This window comes from Macadamia integrifolia, chromosome 11 (genome assembly GCF_013358625.1).
Source record: "Macadamia integrifolia cultivar HAES 741 chromosome 11, SCU_Mint_v3, whole genome shotgun sequence".
Classification (NCBI taxonomy): domain Eukaryota; kingdom Viridiplantae; phylum Streptophyta; class Magnoliopsida; order Proteales; family Proteaceae; genus Macadamia; species Macadamia integrifolia.
The window spans coordinates 8384702-8401890 of record NC_056567.1 but is presented as its reverse complement, the minus strand read 5'-3'; the positions used below and the strand labels follow the sequence as shown (position 1 = coordinate 8401890).

Here is a 17189-nt window from a genome sequence, read left to right as displayed (position 1 = left end):
ATTCCGCGGAATGCCGTTCTTGCCAAGGTTGTATGTCTTTTTTCAGCCTACTCAAGTCCAAACCATTGGGACCCCTTAACCGCCTCTCCACAAAGTGGGGGTAAGGCTGCCTACATTTGACCCTCCCCAGACCCCGCAATGGTGGAATCTTGTGCACTGGGTACCCCTCCCCCTTCCCCTTCCCCTTCCCCTTCCCCTTCCCCTTTTTTTTTGGAGTCATGCTTTGTTCCATCTTGCTCTCTAATTGAAGTCCAAAAACTGTTATTTTTCTGCAACTCCAGCTGCACTGTGGCTGCTGTAGCCACTTCTTTTTTTCTCCAATTTTTTCCCTCCTCACTCCCCCCCTTTTCCCCTTTTCTGACAGATTTTGGAACCTAGGGGCCTACAAAACAAACTAGGCAGCCAATCGCCTAGGTCCTGAAAAACCCAACTTGACAACCATGGTACAACCCATAATAGAGAGCATAATGATCTAAACCTGATGTAGATAAGTCATTTAATTGGCTTATTTTATTGGAAATAAGACTTGAGTTGGGTTATACAGGTGTTGGGCCTTTGATCCCATGGGTTTTCTTTGTAATAGGTCACTTTAATAGGCTTAAAATATGGGTAGAAAGTAGGAAAACGAGAGACTTAATTCATTAGTTTACTTAGAGTCCTGTTTTAAGTCTATTTTCTTTGTTATTTCAGTTTCCTAGTCAGTTTAGGTTTCCCAATAAGTTAAAGATTGGGTTAGGCCTTTCATTTTTAGTGTTTGAGTCCGTTTTGAGTCTTTTATATATAAGTTTGTAAGGAGCTACAGCAGTGGGGACGAATTTGATTGAATGATAGTTTATTTTTGTCGTTTGCAAATTATTCCCTGAGATAGCTAAGGGTGAGAGACTCAGGTTGAGATAGCCATTCCCCTACCCCGAATCTTTCCTTCATTCTCTATTTTCTGTTTTGTTCATCTTATTTGTCCTTGAATCTGATTTTTATTGAATGTACTAAGATCCCACCTGGGATTGGATCTTACATCAAAACCCTATTACAAAATAGAGAAAAAAACCACCCACCCAAAACAACAGCCAACAAAATTACAAAAAAACTTGATGCAGTTGCACGATGTGATGCGGATCAGGGTTCCAAAAGTCGGAATCGGATCGCTTATGGGCCCACAATTAACAACTAAAACAGTTTACAAAGAAGTAGGGGCATTATTGTAATTTCTAGTACAATTTGAACCCCTTTTAGAGTGAAATAAGTGAATAGGGACTTAACAGGGATTAAATCTAAAGAGAAGGACCAATTCTGGAAATAAAGGAAGTAGTGGGGTTAAACTGAAATAACAATTGGAACAGAAGGAGTATTCTGAAATTACCAAAGATAAACGAAATATTAGAACACAGGTTTAAGAAAAGAAGGGGTTTACTGTAAATATAATTAACTAGGGAACTAAAGAATAAAAGGAGAAGGTCATCTTCTACCTTAGGTCATGTTAGGGAGCAAAAAACCAGCAGTAAGGCGAGGTTTCAGATTGATGGAGCTCCTTCAACAAGTCTCGGTTTGGGCTGATCTTCCAAACGAAGGCTTCCAACCCTGTGGCCTCTTGATTCCGGCGGACAAGTACCTCAAACCAGCAATCACCAAGGAACCATGGCATCTGCAACTCAGATCTACCGCAAGAACAAAACCAGGTCTTGAAAATCTGGTTAGAAACTTTCAATGGAGATCATGTCTTGACTGAATCTATGTAGGTGGAGGCAGTTCTACCACATGAATGTCTTCTCACAATTTGCAACTGTTCTGAAGAGTAACCATAGAGATCGACGACAAACAAGAGCTGGAAATACCGCCCAGAACAGGGTATTCTCAAGTTTGAGAAGTAATCAACAAAGAAATAGAGAGTATATCAGAGAAAAGAAGAAGATAAAGAAGGAAAAAAGAGAAGAGTTCAGGGAGAGAACTTCAAAGTGGGAGAACAAGCTTCTCGACAGTCATACCATTCATTCAAATCTAATTTCAGTTTCATTCAATTCTCAAAAATTGAGTTATTCTCTATTACATGACTAATATAAAGGAAAAATCAAATAATTAATAGAAACTACTTGAAAATGGAAACTATTCTAAAATTAGAAACTAACTAATACAAAAGAAATTGTTTCTAAATCCAAAGAGAATCAAATCAAAATATTTTTTTTCTCTAAGTCCATCGTGCAACTGCATCACGATGGACTTAGAGGAAAAAAAAATCTTTTGATTTGATTCTATTTGGATTTAGAAACAATTTCTTTTGTATTAGTTAGTTTCTAATTTTAGATTTGTTTCCATTTTCAAGTAGTTTCCATTAATTATTTGATTTTTTCTTTATATTAGTCATGTAATAGAGAAGAACTCAGTTTTAGATTTGAAGTTTTTGACGAATTGAAATTTGGGTATGGAAACCATGGCTGCCGTGGGCTGTTTTTTCCCCTCCCTGACTCTCTGAAATCTCCTTTTTTTCCTTTTTTTTTATCTTCTTCTTCCTCCCAACCTTTTTTTTATTTCCTGCTATTGAATTTTCTGATACTCTGTTTTCTGGGCGACGTTAGTTACACCTCACAGTTGGTCGATCTCCTTCATACCCAAGGCTGTTGGCTTGAAACTTGGAGTAGTTGTAGGAAGCCATAAAGCGATTCAGACATCTGAATCTGAGGTAGAGAGTCCTGCTGATTTGGGAACCATTCCTCCTCAACCAGATCTGGAACAGTAGGCACCGCCAGATCTAACTTAAAGGTCCAATTTGCTCCTCATCGATTGCTGGTTTGAGATACCTGTCTACCGGAATCAAGAGGCCACAGGGTTGGTAGCTTTCGTTTGGAAGATCAGCCCAAACCGAGACTTGTTGAAGGAGCTCCATCAATCTAAAACTTCTCCTTACCGCTGTTTTTTTTGCTCCCTAACGTGACCTAAGGTAGAAGATGACTTCTCTTTTATTCTTAAGTAACCTAGTTTGTTCTATTTATAATTAACCCCCTCTTTTCTTAAACTTTAGTTCTGATATTTCCTCATTCCTTTACTAATTCCAGAATACCCCTCCCCTTTTAATTTCTCTCAATTTGACCCTATCATTTATTTTCCTCTCTTTTAAGTGCTAGAGTGTTCCTAAATTTACAAGATTGCCCCCCAACCATTAAATTTGAGATTTGTAGTCATTCTTGTGGGCCCTAAGCGATCCGATTCCGACTTTTGGAACCCGGATCCGCATCAAAACTATAATGGGAAGGAGTGCCGAACACCACCTTGATCTCGCTACCCCTTGCTTGGCCATAAGGTCAGCCAAATCATTTGCCAATCTTGGACAAGAACTTTATTTGTTTCAATAACTTAATGCAGATCGAAAGACAAATCACCAAGTGATGGGCTCATTCAAGGATTGGATGAAAAAATATTATAATTTGAAATGCTAGATCGGATCAAAACTGAAGTCAAATCCAAGATTAAATTTTAAGAGAGAGCTACCAGATTTCAAGGATAGTTTCAGCAATACAACAGAAATTATATCGTCCAATTAATGGAGATCAATGTGGTGCAATTGGGAGGATAAGAGGGAAGACATATTCCTAAAAAAAGTGGACCTGAAAATTAAAGCAAATCAAGAAAGAGAGATAAGACAAGAAGGAACTAATGAGACTAATACATGGGGAAGGAGAGAGAAGAAAAATGAGAAAAATTTCCAGCTATAGGGGAGACCGGGAGAGGAGAGAGGAGAGATAGAGGAAAGAGAAAGAAGCTCCTTTCCAAATCGAGAAGAGGGAAAGCAAATCCAGCTAGACCACAGACAAAGCAACTAAATCAATCCATTAACCAAAATCGAAATCCTGAGGTGGGTTGGTTACATATATTGAAAATAGACTCCACTCAGGACTCTTAACTTTCCTAATAGATTGAAAATATCTAGTAAACGGGCTTAGCTAATGACCAGTAAATAAAAACCAATAAATGGGACCCAGACAATCTTTTATCCATATACTTAATCCCGTGTACTAAGGCCCCAAAGCCCACAGAACCCATCCATGGACCAAAATAAAGTCTTTAGAAGCCCACAAATGAATAATCTGAACTGCATCATTGGGGCTTGGGAAACATAAGCGATATATCCTTTGATGACATAATCCAAGCAATAACCAACATAGATCACCTCCCCTCCAGCAGAATATTTGTTAACCCCTCCTTATATCAAAGTCCAAACCCCATGCAAAGAGATAGCAGCCCCTCTACAGTAGAATCCACTTCTCCCACTGGGCCCAAGGATATTCTTTAAGAGCGTCAAGTACTCGATAGGTCGATTGGCTTAAATTCCTTAAATACATTTAATTATTCAAAGTGCAATATCCAGGAACAAAAACCATCCCTCCACCCCCAAAAAAAAAGCATAACTAATTGCCACACACAAAAGAGAAACTACACATTTGTATTTTCCCCCGAAACAAAGCATGTTTAAGTTCATTTCTTCATGAGCATAACTCATATTGGTATTGGTATTGTCCTCTGAGATTCTTGGTAGATTGAATAATGCAGGCAGATAATGGGACCTGCGGTTAATGGACCAAGCTAGAAGTGTTAAAAAGAATAGCAACTAGAAAATAAGAAACAGAAATTCACCATGAACACAGCTATGGTTTGAACATCAAACCACGTGGAAGAGGACCCTTCTCTTAATCATTACAATTCTGGCCAAAGCATGTTGATTACAATGCTTTAAATAGGTAAATACCCAGATCCCTATCCCTACATGAATTTGACTTCTTGACTCTAAGATAAAAATTCTTAATATGACTTACAAATTAGCAAACCTAATAAGGACTTAACCCCTATCATAACCAAATAAAAAATACTAACTAAACTCTAAGTAGAACTGCAAATCTAATTACTCATTCTAAAAAAACACATCATGTGACAAATTGACATCCTATTAGTAAATTAGTCATAAATTTCCAAATATAACTCAGAATTGCAAGATCTTAATCTCATTGGATAGGTAACTAAATAACCTATCCAACCGCACCAAAATCACACAAAACAGGGAAGTATTGACCATCCAAAATTAAGCCCCAAAAATTGACGGAAATAACTATTTCTCTGATACAATACTTAAAGCAGATCAATCAAAGGATCTGCAGATGGTGGGTTTTCTTTTAGGATAGAAGGAAAGAGACTACTAGCAATATAGCAGCAAGGACTCTTTTGAGACCAAACTTAGTTAATACCATATGGGACCGACACAATCTTATCTATATACTTATTCCCATGTACAAAGTTAAGACCCCAAATATGGACTTATAAAAGAGGCCCATTACATCAATAAACCCTAAAACAAAAACCTCAAGGTCCATAAAACCCAACAATGGGAAGCATAAAGTCTATCTTATGGGTGCAACAGGGCCAGGCTGGGCCAGGTTTTTAAGTAACAGGCCCCGCCCAAAGTCCCCAGGGCCCCAAAGCCCTACCCAGCCCAAGGCCAGGCCCAGCCCAATCGGGCTCAGGGTGGGCTAATCTTGGGCCAAACTGATAGTCCAAACCAAAACCACCCCTTTCAATCTAAAACCAAACAACCAACCATTTGGTTTATAGGCCAAATTTAAAATTTCAGTTTTCAGTTTGGTCTTCATCTGGGCCAATTTTTTAACCTAAAATCCAGACCAATTATAAATAAATAGGAACGAAACCGATAAGATCGATTGGTCAACCCAATAATAACCAACTTTAAATCCAACAGTCAGATGGGGCTGAGATTTGGATCGAATAGACCCCTTGCCAGGATAGTTAATCCCTCCAAAGAACAAGCTAATGCAATGGTTGGATCTGCTGTAACGAAGTATAGTTGAAAATAGAAACTTAAGAACAACAGAATTTAGCAACAAAAGAAAACTGAAATAACTCCCAATCTCTAGTGTCTGATGATCCCAAAATTAAGATCAGATATATTACTAACAGCCTAACAGGGACCTTCACCTCAGGAAGCATGTGGTTCTGAGTTTGAAACCTCTTACCTCCTTGGGGCCACTCAGACGGGGTGTTTTGTGCTCTTCACTGTTTTCGATCAAAGTTGAATTATCATTCAACCCCGGTACAACCCCTTTCCATGCAATTGTGGGGTCAATATGGGCCCGTGGGACTAGTCAAGCCAAAGTCCTAGATACCCGTCATTAGCCAAAAAAAAAAAAGGGAAAAATATGTGTCAAAAGATGAGGTCGACCCAAGGGCTGACTACAATGTCAGTTTGAATGCCGGCAGCCAAATTAGAAACAACAGTAACAGAGAACTCAGACCTGCAAATCATTATGTAAACGTTGACAAACTGATGTTAGAACAATAGGGGATGGATGGAAAAGACAGAAGAAAACTAACAAACTTCAGGAATACAACCAAAACAGAAACCGTGGGGGTGCATCTGTACCGGAAACCTACAGAAACTTTAATGGCCCAATATGTATGACAGAATGATGTGAGGCTATATCACATAGGACCTAACCCCAAGCAGGATCTGAAATTCTGGGCTGAAATAGGAGAAAATTAAGAACTCGCAAATCGTAGCTCAGATGGACCTGAAATTTGGTATGACAATGGTCAATAAGATCCCCAAACTACCATCCAAATTTGGCTTGGACCCACCAAGTAAGTACGAAACCAATCAAAATCACAGATGCCACATATAGGAGATACAGTTTCGAGAACTCGAATGGAGGAAAAATTGCTGCAGACACACCTGACCTCCAAAGGCCCTCAAGTCTTGGTCGAGTGTCCCTTTTAGGAGGTAGAATAAACCCTCAAAAGGGCTGGGAGAATTTCCTTCAGATCTGGGAGTTCCAGTGATCAACCAAATAAAGGAAACTTGCGTAGGAGGCAGAATTCGATCCTTAATTCAGGCTGTGCTTCAAACCAATCTGTAGGCCGATCTTTGGGTCTTCAACACAAATACTAAACACTCTCAAATCACTCTCACAGGGGAAATAAAAGACGAAAAGAGAAATCCATGGAGGTGTTGAGAAGGGGGAAGGAGAAGGGATAGGTTTTGGGCATCTAACCCCTCAAGTCTAGGCATCTCACCTAGGGCCTCTCACCCAACCTCACCTCACAGCACAACAGCATAAGCCATCTTTAACAAATAGATCTTCATTAGCTAAATCGATTACAGCAGCTCCTCTTATATAGGAGTGAATTCAGCTTACAAATTAGAAGGTAACCAAAAAGAAAACTAACATAGAATAGAAGCTAAACTAAACCTTACTAAAGCAAACTACTTTTTAACCAAGAAAATATTAAAATAGAAACTACTAAGGCCCTTTTTGGTATCATTTTTCTTTTTTATTTTTATCTATTTAACAAAAATCATTAATGAAAATTATTTTTTATTAAAACATAAAAATGGTTTGGTAACTACTTGAGAAAAATGATTTTTTGTGAGAACTAGTTTGATATCTCTATGTGCAAAATAGTTTTTTACAGAAATGGGTGAAGAGATTCCCTTCACCCATCTTTCTTATAACTCTCTTGCTCCACTTTGGATTGAAGAAGAGGGGAAAAGGCTTGGATTCTAATTACAAAGCAAATGACTAGTTTACCCCTCCATATTGAGCCTTTAAGCACATGCTCATTAAAGTCCAGCGCAAAAATAATTGAAAATCATTTTTTGCCAAAACACATAAATGACTCTTGATCTTTTTTTCGGTTTTTGTGTTTTACCATTTTTTTTTAAATAGAAACAAGCTCCATAAATGATACCAAATGCAGCCAAAACCATATTTGTGAACAAAAATCAAAAAGAAAAATGATACCAAAGAGGGCCTAAGTAGCCTAGTCTAGTAATATCTACTAACATGCATGTTTAACTTGGCAACCAAGACAAAGCTAAAAAAGGAAACAATAATCCTAAACTTCTTTGCTGAAACCGATGGCTGCTGAACTCCTCTTCTTTAATCTTATTTCTTCCACATTAAGAGGACAAACTGAAGGGGTTACTGTTCACGTGAACAGTAACTCGTGAACATAGTTTTCTGGTTTTAGGGCTGGCTCGATGGGACCAAGGTGGGGGACTGGCTGGTCCAACATTGGACCTAGTTCAAAGAAACCACCAGGCCCCTTCTCTAACAAGCTCAATCTACATCACAGAATAATAAAGAAGATCCAAAAGAAAAATGAAAACACCTAGAGAATGACCATGGTAGAAGGGGTTACCTGCTGGAAAAATATGACAAAATCAATGGAAGAAAGAACAAGGAGAAGAGGAAGAAAGGAAGAAGAATATATGATACTATGACCAATAGGCTTCACCACCTATGGCCTTCGGTTGAGTTTCACCACCCTCTCTCCAAGGCTTCATCACCTTGGTTGTGACTGATTCACCGAAGCACATCACTCTCATGGAGCAAGAATTATCATATACAAAGATCACCCAATCGATTCTAGCTTTGCTTACAAGACAAACCAATGACTCCCGCCGTATAAAAGCATTACTCTAACCAATGAGTTAAGTAGGTCTTCAATCTGCATAACATGGGAAGAAAGAAATTCTACTGAACAGTGAGAATTTTAGCACAGTTTTGAGTAGGGGAAAATGTTCAATGAGGCGATGGGCAGGGTGCAATAGCACCTCTGTGCCTCTCTCTCCTCACATGAAATGACCTTGATCCTCTTATGTACAATACCATTTGTCGCACCTCATTGGTGTGCTCCCTTGTGTCATTTGCTTAGAGAACCCTCACCATTTGAGTTATAATAGCGATAGGGGCTTAATTTTTTTCTCTCTTCTAACATTACCAGGGTCTCATTGTCGAGATTGCTAGGAGAGTGATATATAGGATAAGCGAGGAATTTTATAAGATTTATGCAAAGAATTAGAGTTCATAGGTGCTTATTTGTCAAGCTCTTTTAATATTAAAGGGTCTGATCATTGGGACGGTGGTAGTAGAGGTCAGTCTAGGGGAGTGAGTATATATATACATATATATATATAAAGCAAAGAATTAGAGTTCATAGGTGCTTATTTGTTGAGCTCTTTTAATATTAAAGAGGCCTGATCATTGGGGTGGTGGTAGTAGAGGTCAGTCTAGGGATTTATGTAATGTAGTTGATTTTATTTGCTTCATCATTTCTGTGTCTATAATTACAAGTTGTGGGTTACTATGTACTCATTCGGTTTCGAATAGAACCATAAGATTTCATCTGGGAAAGGCTACAAGTGGTGTGTCCTCCTTTATTATTGCAGCTGTTTAGTTGCTTGCAGCCATTCTTTCTTCTGCTGTTCTATTGCTATTCAATATCTGGGCAAATAGAATTCATACATGCTCAATACTCATAAGCTTTGAATTTCTTTGTTGATTTTATTTAGGGTTTTTATAATGTTCAAAAATGTCGGTGAACTTCGTGAAGCTGACTAGTTATTATGCGGTCGGTAATGATAGACATGGGAGTCCATGTTGTAGAGAATTTCTCACCCAACTTTGGACTTTTAACATGTATAAAAATATAGAATGCCCATTTTGTGTTTAAATTTGATCAATAAGATTGGTGGGCGTCCTTTATAGCATAGGATTACTCAATATCTGACATGCAACATGGGTCAAAACTTGGTGAATTTTGTACCTGTAGGATCCTTTAAGTCAATGATTCAAGAGATCGAGCGCTTTCTGTTCTTGAGTCTCTCCTTCTGCACCCCAAGTAGTGCCATAAAGTAGCAATCTCCATAATATCAATGGATTTGGATAGGACCTAAGGAAAGAGCAATCAAATACAATCCCAGGTTCCGAAACCCTTAAATTTGGATCACTATAGGCCCACAAGGATGAATAAATCCAAATATAAGAAGATGGTGATGATTCTGTCAATATTTCAAAGTCCAGGCCCCTTGAAATAGAGGGAAACAGAATCTTGGATGGAATGGTAACTAAATATTAAGAGAAAGGACGAATCTGATATTTCAAAATGGTATAGGATAAAATAGAACAGAATTCAAAAGGAGAGAACTATTGTGTAATAACAAGATTATGCCCTTACTTGCAAGTATCAATATTTAATGTCTTCTTAATTCATCCAAGAAAACAAATGTCTTCTTCTTCCTTCGATTTCTCAGAAAAAAAAAACCTCACTATTTCAGCAACGCAAGGATCCAGCTGCACAACCCTACTTAATTTTATCTGCAAACTCACATGGGACCCAATCAAGCTGAAACTCTGGGAATAGGTTCCTAACTCAGAATCCTATTAACGACAACCAACAAAAACAAGCCAACTGACCAACTCTGAGATCAATTACAATTCTCTGAAATCAGAGGCGCTGTAGTCAAAGAACAGATTCGAAGAACTAGTTAGAACTTCCAATTGTGCCAAATTTTGAGCCCAGAATTTACAAGCTGAGTTGTTCCTAGCACCAAGATCACGTCCTAAATTCTGAAATTGATCTGACGATAACGAGAGAAGATTGGTCTCAATGTTTGGGGCTGCAACGTACTGTTTGCAGCACTGCCCAAACAGAGTTCAACTGAGAAATCAACAGAAAACTCAAACAAAAAGGAGGAAAAGGAAAAGAAGAATATATTAGAAGAAAAAAATGGAACTAAGAGAAAGAAAAATCAGACCTAAGAGGAAAATTGAATTGAACGGAGAAGACGAAGGAAAAGAAATGATCATGTTGCTTCAGCACATGGTAACGTAACTCCATAAATTTCTGATTCATCGCAAGCTCCCACTCAATGGACTGTTCTTTCCCAATATGTGAATTAGCCATCTTAGACTTTTGGCAAGAATTTTATCAGTTGGGATGGAACACTTCATTTGTAAAAAAGAAAAAAATCATGTCAAACATCCCGTGTCCAAGTACGAGGCTGATACTAGTTACTCGTGACAATGTCCTTTTTTTACCTATATCTAAAGCTTGCCATGAGATTTCCAAGGAATTAGGAGTAGTTTACTCAATATTAAGCTCTTTGAGAACAGAATATCTCACATAAATGTTTTCCTGCAGTACATCCAAGCAGGCCTTTGATTTCAAACTTCCTTTCACACTTTCCATTTACCCCTTTATGTAACCAACAACCATTCATGCCAAGATCTAAGTTCATAAACTTGATATCTCTAAATTCCATTAATAAATTTGGCAATGCTGGTCCCAAGTTCAAACAATAAGGAGGATGTTGTTAGGTTGACAGCCATCTAAAATTTTAGCCTGATCCATTTCAATTTGAATCCTGAACATCCATCAACTTGAACATGGAAGTTCGAGCTTCAACTTTAGGTAGAAGATCTTCATATTGGATGATGGTTAACCAACAAGCAGCCCACCGAATAAAAAGGGAGGGGGACTCAAGTTATCTGCAACAAAATAGAGGGTGCACCTTCATGGCTAAGACTATAACTTTATTTTGATTCAATTTAAAACCAAGTCAAGTTCATCACCCTTATTTTACTAATAACCATAACCTTTCCAAAACTGATTCCAGAAGTATGGCTTGATTTCACCAAACACTTAAATCTCTAATTGATAATTAGAGAAGTCACATAACCCACCCATTTAAATCTCTAATTGACAATTAGAGAAGTCACATAACCCACCCATTTGGGGCCTCCAACCAGACAAGCAATAATTGGGGTTTCCCACAATGAAAATCCCATTAGTATGTAAAGACATGAGAAGTCAATTATTCAAACAAAGCTCCTTATCAACAAGTATAAAAAAAAAAATCAGCTGTTTCTTTCTAGTTGGAGAATAAGGTTGAACTACAATCAACATCACTTCAAAGCAAGTGAAAGGAACTTAACGAGTGCATTGGGTATAATACCAGCACATAACATAGAGCTAGGTACCATAGAGCTAGGTCCCACATACAAATAAATCTCAAAATGTATCACAGCCATGTTGCGCATTTTGTTCCTACTAACTGTTCAGACAAATAGAACAAGTTATGCTCTTTCTTTCGGGGGAGGAGGGGTGAGGGGGATAAGTAGGCCATGCAAAATTTTGAAACTCATGACGTTTAGAACTTCAAAAATACATGAATCCACATACTTTTGCCAATATCCAATTTATCAACAAAAACATATAAGAATCCAAGCAAAAAAGGCCATAGTTGCCATTCTTCTATAGAAACATCAACCTTGGATATGAAGAAGGAAAAATAAAACAAACACAAAATACATAACCTCAAATGCAGAATAAGAAATTAGAATATGTATTGGCAATTAAAGTGTTTGGGTCATGTTATCTTAGCAAAGAATAAGTGACAAATAACATAGAGCATACCTCACACAGAAGTTAAATTAGGGGAGAGGGGGATGGAAGAGGAGGCATACCTCTTTCAGTTCATCTTCTCCAAAGTCTTCTATAACTGGGACTGAAACAGCAGACTTTCCACTTGAAGAGCGCTTGACCCCTTTCTTTTTCTCTTTTTCTACTTTTTCTTCAAATGGAAACTTAGCATTATCATGCTCCAATAAATTCAGGAGTTCCTTTCTTATCATTTCATCAGCCTGCTCAATCGAAGTAGGAGGTACAAAAGAACTCTTGTCTTCATCAGCTCTCAGCAATGATTTCTTAACAAGTTCCAGCGAAGCAGCAGGAGGTCTAGGCAGTTCCCTCTGAAGCACTTTTGATCTTTTTCGAAGCAATGCCTGCTGCCTTGCTTCTTCCTCTGCCTTTTCTCTAGCCATCCTATCTGACATATCTTCTTCAATCTTAACTTCTGGCTCTTCATTTTCTTCTGGAGGCGGCTGGATGACTATTTGGTATTCATTTTTTGGCTGTGGAAGATTGGTTAAACCAGAACGCAAGTTTCTTCTAACCTCAGCTTGCCTCCGGAGTTCAAGCTTAGCATTATCATGCATATCCATTTCATTTATATGAAGCTCATCTCTGATAGGTGTTCCTTTTGGAGTCATACCAAAAGAGTAGCCATCCCTTGATGGAGTCATGCCAATTCTTGGAGTAAGACCCATGGGTCCAGGTGTGGATGAAGGGGTAGCCATTGGGTTTGGAGTTTGAATCTCCCTTCTCTTAGGAGTAACACCTGAAAAATCAGACGGGTGCAATTCGGGATTCTCCCCACCCAATAATGGTGTTTGTGACTCCCTCAATCTTGCAAGGTTTTCAGCTTCCATCATAATGGCATCACCTTTCCCAGCAGGCGTTCTCTGAGGGGTCCGCAGCGTAGTCATCCCTTGTCGTGGCGTCTGAGCATAACTTGCTAGAAGAGCCCGTGTAGCACCACTTCCTTCTGAAAGTTCCTCACTCCCTGCAATAAGGTCACTTGCATAGCCCATCTTAGCAATTTCTTCCAATTCATGATCTGAAATCTGTGGTGCAGGAAGCATCAGTTTCGATCTCTTCCTGACTGTCTCAGGATCATTCAGCTTGTTGACTTGCAAAATAGCAGAAGGACCATCCTGTCTCTGTGAAATTTTGTTTTTTGCAGTATCTTGCTTTCTTAATTGAGCTTCTATGTCTACCCTCCTTTTCCCCTCAAGTTCTTCAATAGTTGTTGGAAACTTAGGCTGTTCCACCAGTCTCTCTTCATCTGCAACATCAAAAAACCCTGGTGGTGGTTTCTTCTCGAAGGGGATCTCTGCATTGTAGTCTATCCCCTTCCTTTTCCTCTTCCTATGTCTATTATCAATGCCAGCGGCCTTTAATTCCCTCCGCTTCTGTAAAGAAGCAAGCCTTCTGGCCTCTTCAAGCTGTTTCTCCCTTGCTTTCCTCTTTGCCTTCTTTCCCCTGGTGTTTGCTAACCGAGCCCTTGCTTCTGATAGCATTTCTTTTTCATCCTCATCCATATCAACAGGGTCTGGACGTGCAGGTTTGGATTCTGGGTTCGGATCAATCTCACCAGGTCGCAATTTCCGTGGGTCATCACTGGGTTCATAGTTTTCATCCTTGACACAGGCAGCATCAAGCAGTTTCTCATAACGCTCAAGGCATTGAGATGGAGTTCGGCCCACAATAGGGGCAATTGTTCTCCACTGTGTGGGCATGAGTTTAGCAAGATGAAGCAGCTTTTCATCTTCTTCTCTGGTCCATTCAGTCTGAGAATTGGGTCATTAGTATCAAGGGTGGGGAAAAGGGACTAAAACATGCAGCTCAAAAAGGGAAGGGGAAGAAATGTGCGTGGCTTGCACAGCGTAACCATAACAGGAAAACAAGTAGTAAGACTAACCATACAACCAAATTGGTAAGTCTATGATCACCAAACCAAAAAGTAGAACATCACAAAGGTCCAGCCTTCTTAAATTCAAGCAAACCCTCTGTAAACCATGATATGAATAAAAAAGGTAAACATAAATCTACCACTAACCTTTTTTATGGATGGATCGAGCCACTCATACCACCTAGCCTTGCACTGCTTCGCCGACTTGCGAACAAGAAGCGAAGAGATCCGAGCCCATTGATTCTTCCCATATTTCATAACCGCCGCTTTGAGGATCTCATCTTCCGTGTTCTTCCACACACCACCCTTTATCATAATCCTCATCTTGACTCTTTTTTGTTTCGCTCTGCTTCTTACTTAATGGCTGAAGATGTAGACTTTGCAGATCAGATTACAGAGCTTCATATACCTCTTTCAGATCAACAAGAAGGAAAATGAGACTGGAATTTGCTAAAAATGGAAAATGAGACCCAATCGAGGGTTTTCCAAACCCGCGCTCTCTGCAACTTCGTGATCCTAATGAAGATTAAACCTAACTCTCTCTCCCTCTCTCTCTCTCACCCCCCAAGTCTACCGTTTAAACCTCGTTCTGCAACTCTGTCTCCTCCCTCGTAGGGTTTGAAGTGATCCCTTCTCCAAAAATCTGACCGCTCCCTCTACGAAGCCAAAAGAATAAACGACGCGAGCATATTCTCTGCACCGTTGCCCACCAGTATGTATTCAACCATTTCAATGGGCCTTAAGTATATACTCTCTCCCGCTGTTCTATTGGCTGCGTCGCCGACGAGCAGGTGGGACTTGGGAGCACCGCATATGATTCCGTCCCTCAAATAAGTCGCCCTCTGCCAGTCTGGTGTTGCCTACGCCAGCGTGTAGAGCATCTCACGTGGCATCTTCATCGTGGGTGGGGCAGCATGGTCTTTTTATATTTACACGTAACACCAAACTAACAGGGTTCTTTTTCCTCTCCTTTTTGGAAGAAATAATCCTACCAATCTGTTGTTGCCTACGCCAAAGTGTAGGAGCATCTTCAATGCACAAGGTAGGGACAACATGGTCTTTTCACATTTGCCTATGTTTGGGCGTAGGAAACACCAAACTAGTGGGAGAAAGAACCTGCCAATTTGGTGTTGCCTACGCCGACGCTATGGTCCTATGGGGGAGCGCGAGAGCATCTTCAACAAACAGGGCAAGGGCAGCATGGTTTTTGCACACCGCTAGTATTTGTGCATAGGCAACACCAAACTAACAGTGTTCTTTTTCCCCTTATTTTCAGGAGGGAAAAAAAGAACCCTGCTAGTCTAATGTTGCCCACCTCGATAGTGCACAAAGTGGGGGCTAGGGTGGTCTTTTTCGCACACGCCTGTGTTTGGGAATATGCAACACTAGATTGGTTTGTCATTGAACTATAGAATCAGTTGTACCAGTGTTTGAGATTTTAAATGTAACCGCAAGCGTACGGATCGGTGTAGCTACGAGTCGAACTCAAGGAGAGCAGCCACTTTATTTTTTTTGCTTCTTTTAATAATGCGAAAGTGAACCTATTAATGGTTGTGATATAATTCTAACTATCGTCCTAAACATATGTATCTAAAATAACGTCCTAACCATTCGTCATCTAAGAATTTAAAGACGCAAGCCACGCAATTAAAATTAAATAAATAAATAACTGAAAATAAATAGCCCACGTAATTAAAAAAATAATAAAGAAAAAAATGTTAAAATAAAAATAAAGTAAAATAAAGGGAATAAAGCTAAAGAGAGACTCACAAGTAGGTTTCTCTACTTAGCCTGAGGGATGCATCATAATATGAGCTTCCCTACTTGACCAAAGAGTCACTCTTATAAGGGTTACTCTACTTGACTTTAGGGAAAGGGAGAAGATTAAAATAAAAGCAATAAATTGATGGTTCAATGACTAGGAGAGGCAAAGCCAACACATACACTAGCCATGAACCTTGGGAGAAAGGGATAGCAATAATATAACGACTGAAATTAAAATCTTAAATTAAGAAAGAAAGAGTAGTCATAAGAGAGAATGAGAGGGGGGAGAGAAGATTATTGAAGGAGCCTACTTACTTGAATCAATGCTTGAACTTGAGATACTACCAGTATTAAAAACCAGATATGGAATAAACCAAATCTGAAATTTCTAGTACTAGAAAACAAATATTGAAAAAAAAAATTGAACTTGAAATAAAAAAAAAAAGATGCTCCATGGCTTGTGATCTTGTCATCTAGACCTAAACCTAGAACTAACTTTAAAAATTTCAACTCAATTGCATAAATCATAAACATAAAAGGCTGAATAAGAATAAAAGAGTGCTTGCATTAATTGACATAAAAAGCTATTACAAAAGTGATTAAAGCAAAAATAAAGAAGAACTAAAACTAAAGAAAGTGAGAAAGGGAGAGAGAGAAGAGAACTAAGCATAAACTAGAAAATAAACTAAGGGGAATAATAATTAATATGAGGGGGGAGGAAGGGGCTTTTATAGGGCTTTGGTTTTGCCTCCTTCCTTCTACAAGTATTTTTTAAGAAAAGAAAGAAAATTAAATTAAATTAAATCTTGGTAAAAATCCTCATTCTCTGAGATATTGTGTGATAAAAGAAAGAACCTGTTTCCAAAATTAACAAATTCTATTCCTTCCCTACAATATTAACCAATATTTTGCAATCTTGAGTAAATCAGAAAGGAATCTCTGCATAGCATCTTCGAGATCTTGTGAGGTGGCAAGGAGAGAGAATAATCTTCAGGATTTTGTAGGAGAGAGGATGTGGTACCAATGAGTGGATCCCACCTTTGGACTGGTTCTTGATTCACTTTAAGCACTTTCTCTTGTAAACTTGGAAACTAAAAAAAACAAGAAAAATAAAAGTAGTACTATCCAAAGTGGGGCAAAATGTACACTTATATCCCTAAGATTTCACACATTATTGTGCTCATCAACTAGCACAAAGTAGTCATGTTTAGGCATCAATTGCCGAAGAAAACATTAGGTCGCTGGAGAAGATAGAGCCGCAGGGACTTCTTCC

General features: G+C 38.9%; 1 protein-coding gene across 1 annotated transcript in view; it reads right to left on the bottom strand.

The window, feature by feature from the left end:
- The window catches only part of LOC122093231 (cell division cycle 5-like protein), an 18243-nt gene extending 3314 nt beyond the window's left edge, over positions 1 to 14929 (bottom strand). The window contains exons 1-2 of the mRNA XM_042663513.1: positions 14300 to 14929; positions 12306 to 14030 (exon numbers count right to left, since the gene is read on the bottom strand). Of these exons, the coding sequence (XP_042519447.1) occupies positions 12306 to 14030; positions 14300 to 14476 (1902 nt within the window). The 5' untranslated portion in view covers positions 14477 to 14929. The remainder of the gene's footprint in view (positions 1 to 12305; positions 14031 to 14299) is intronic.
- Between the last annotated feature and the right edge of the window lie 2260 nt (positions 14930 to 17189).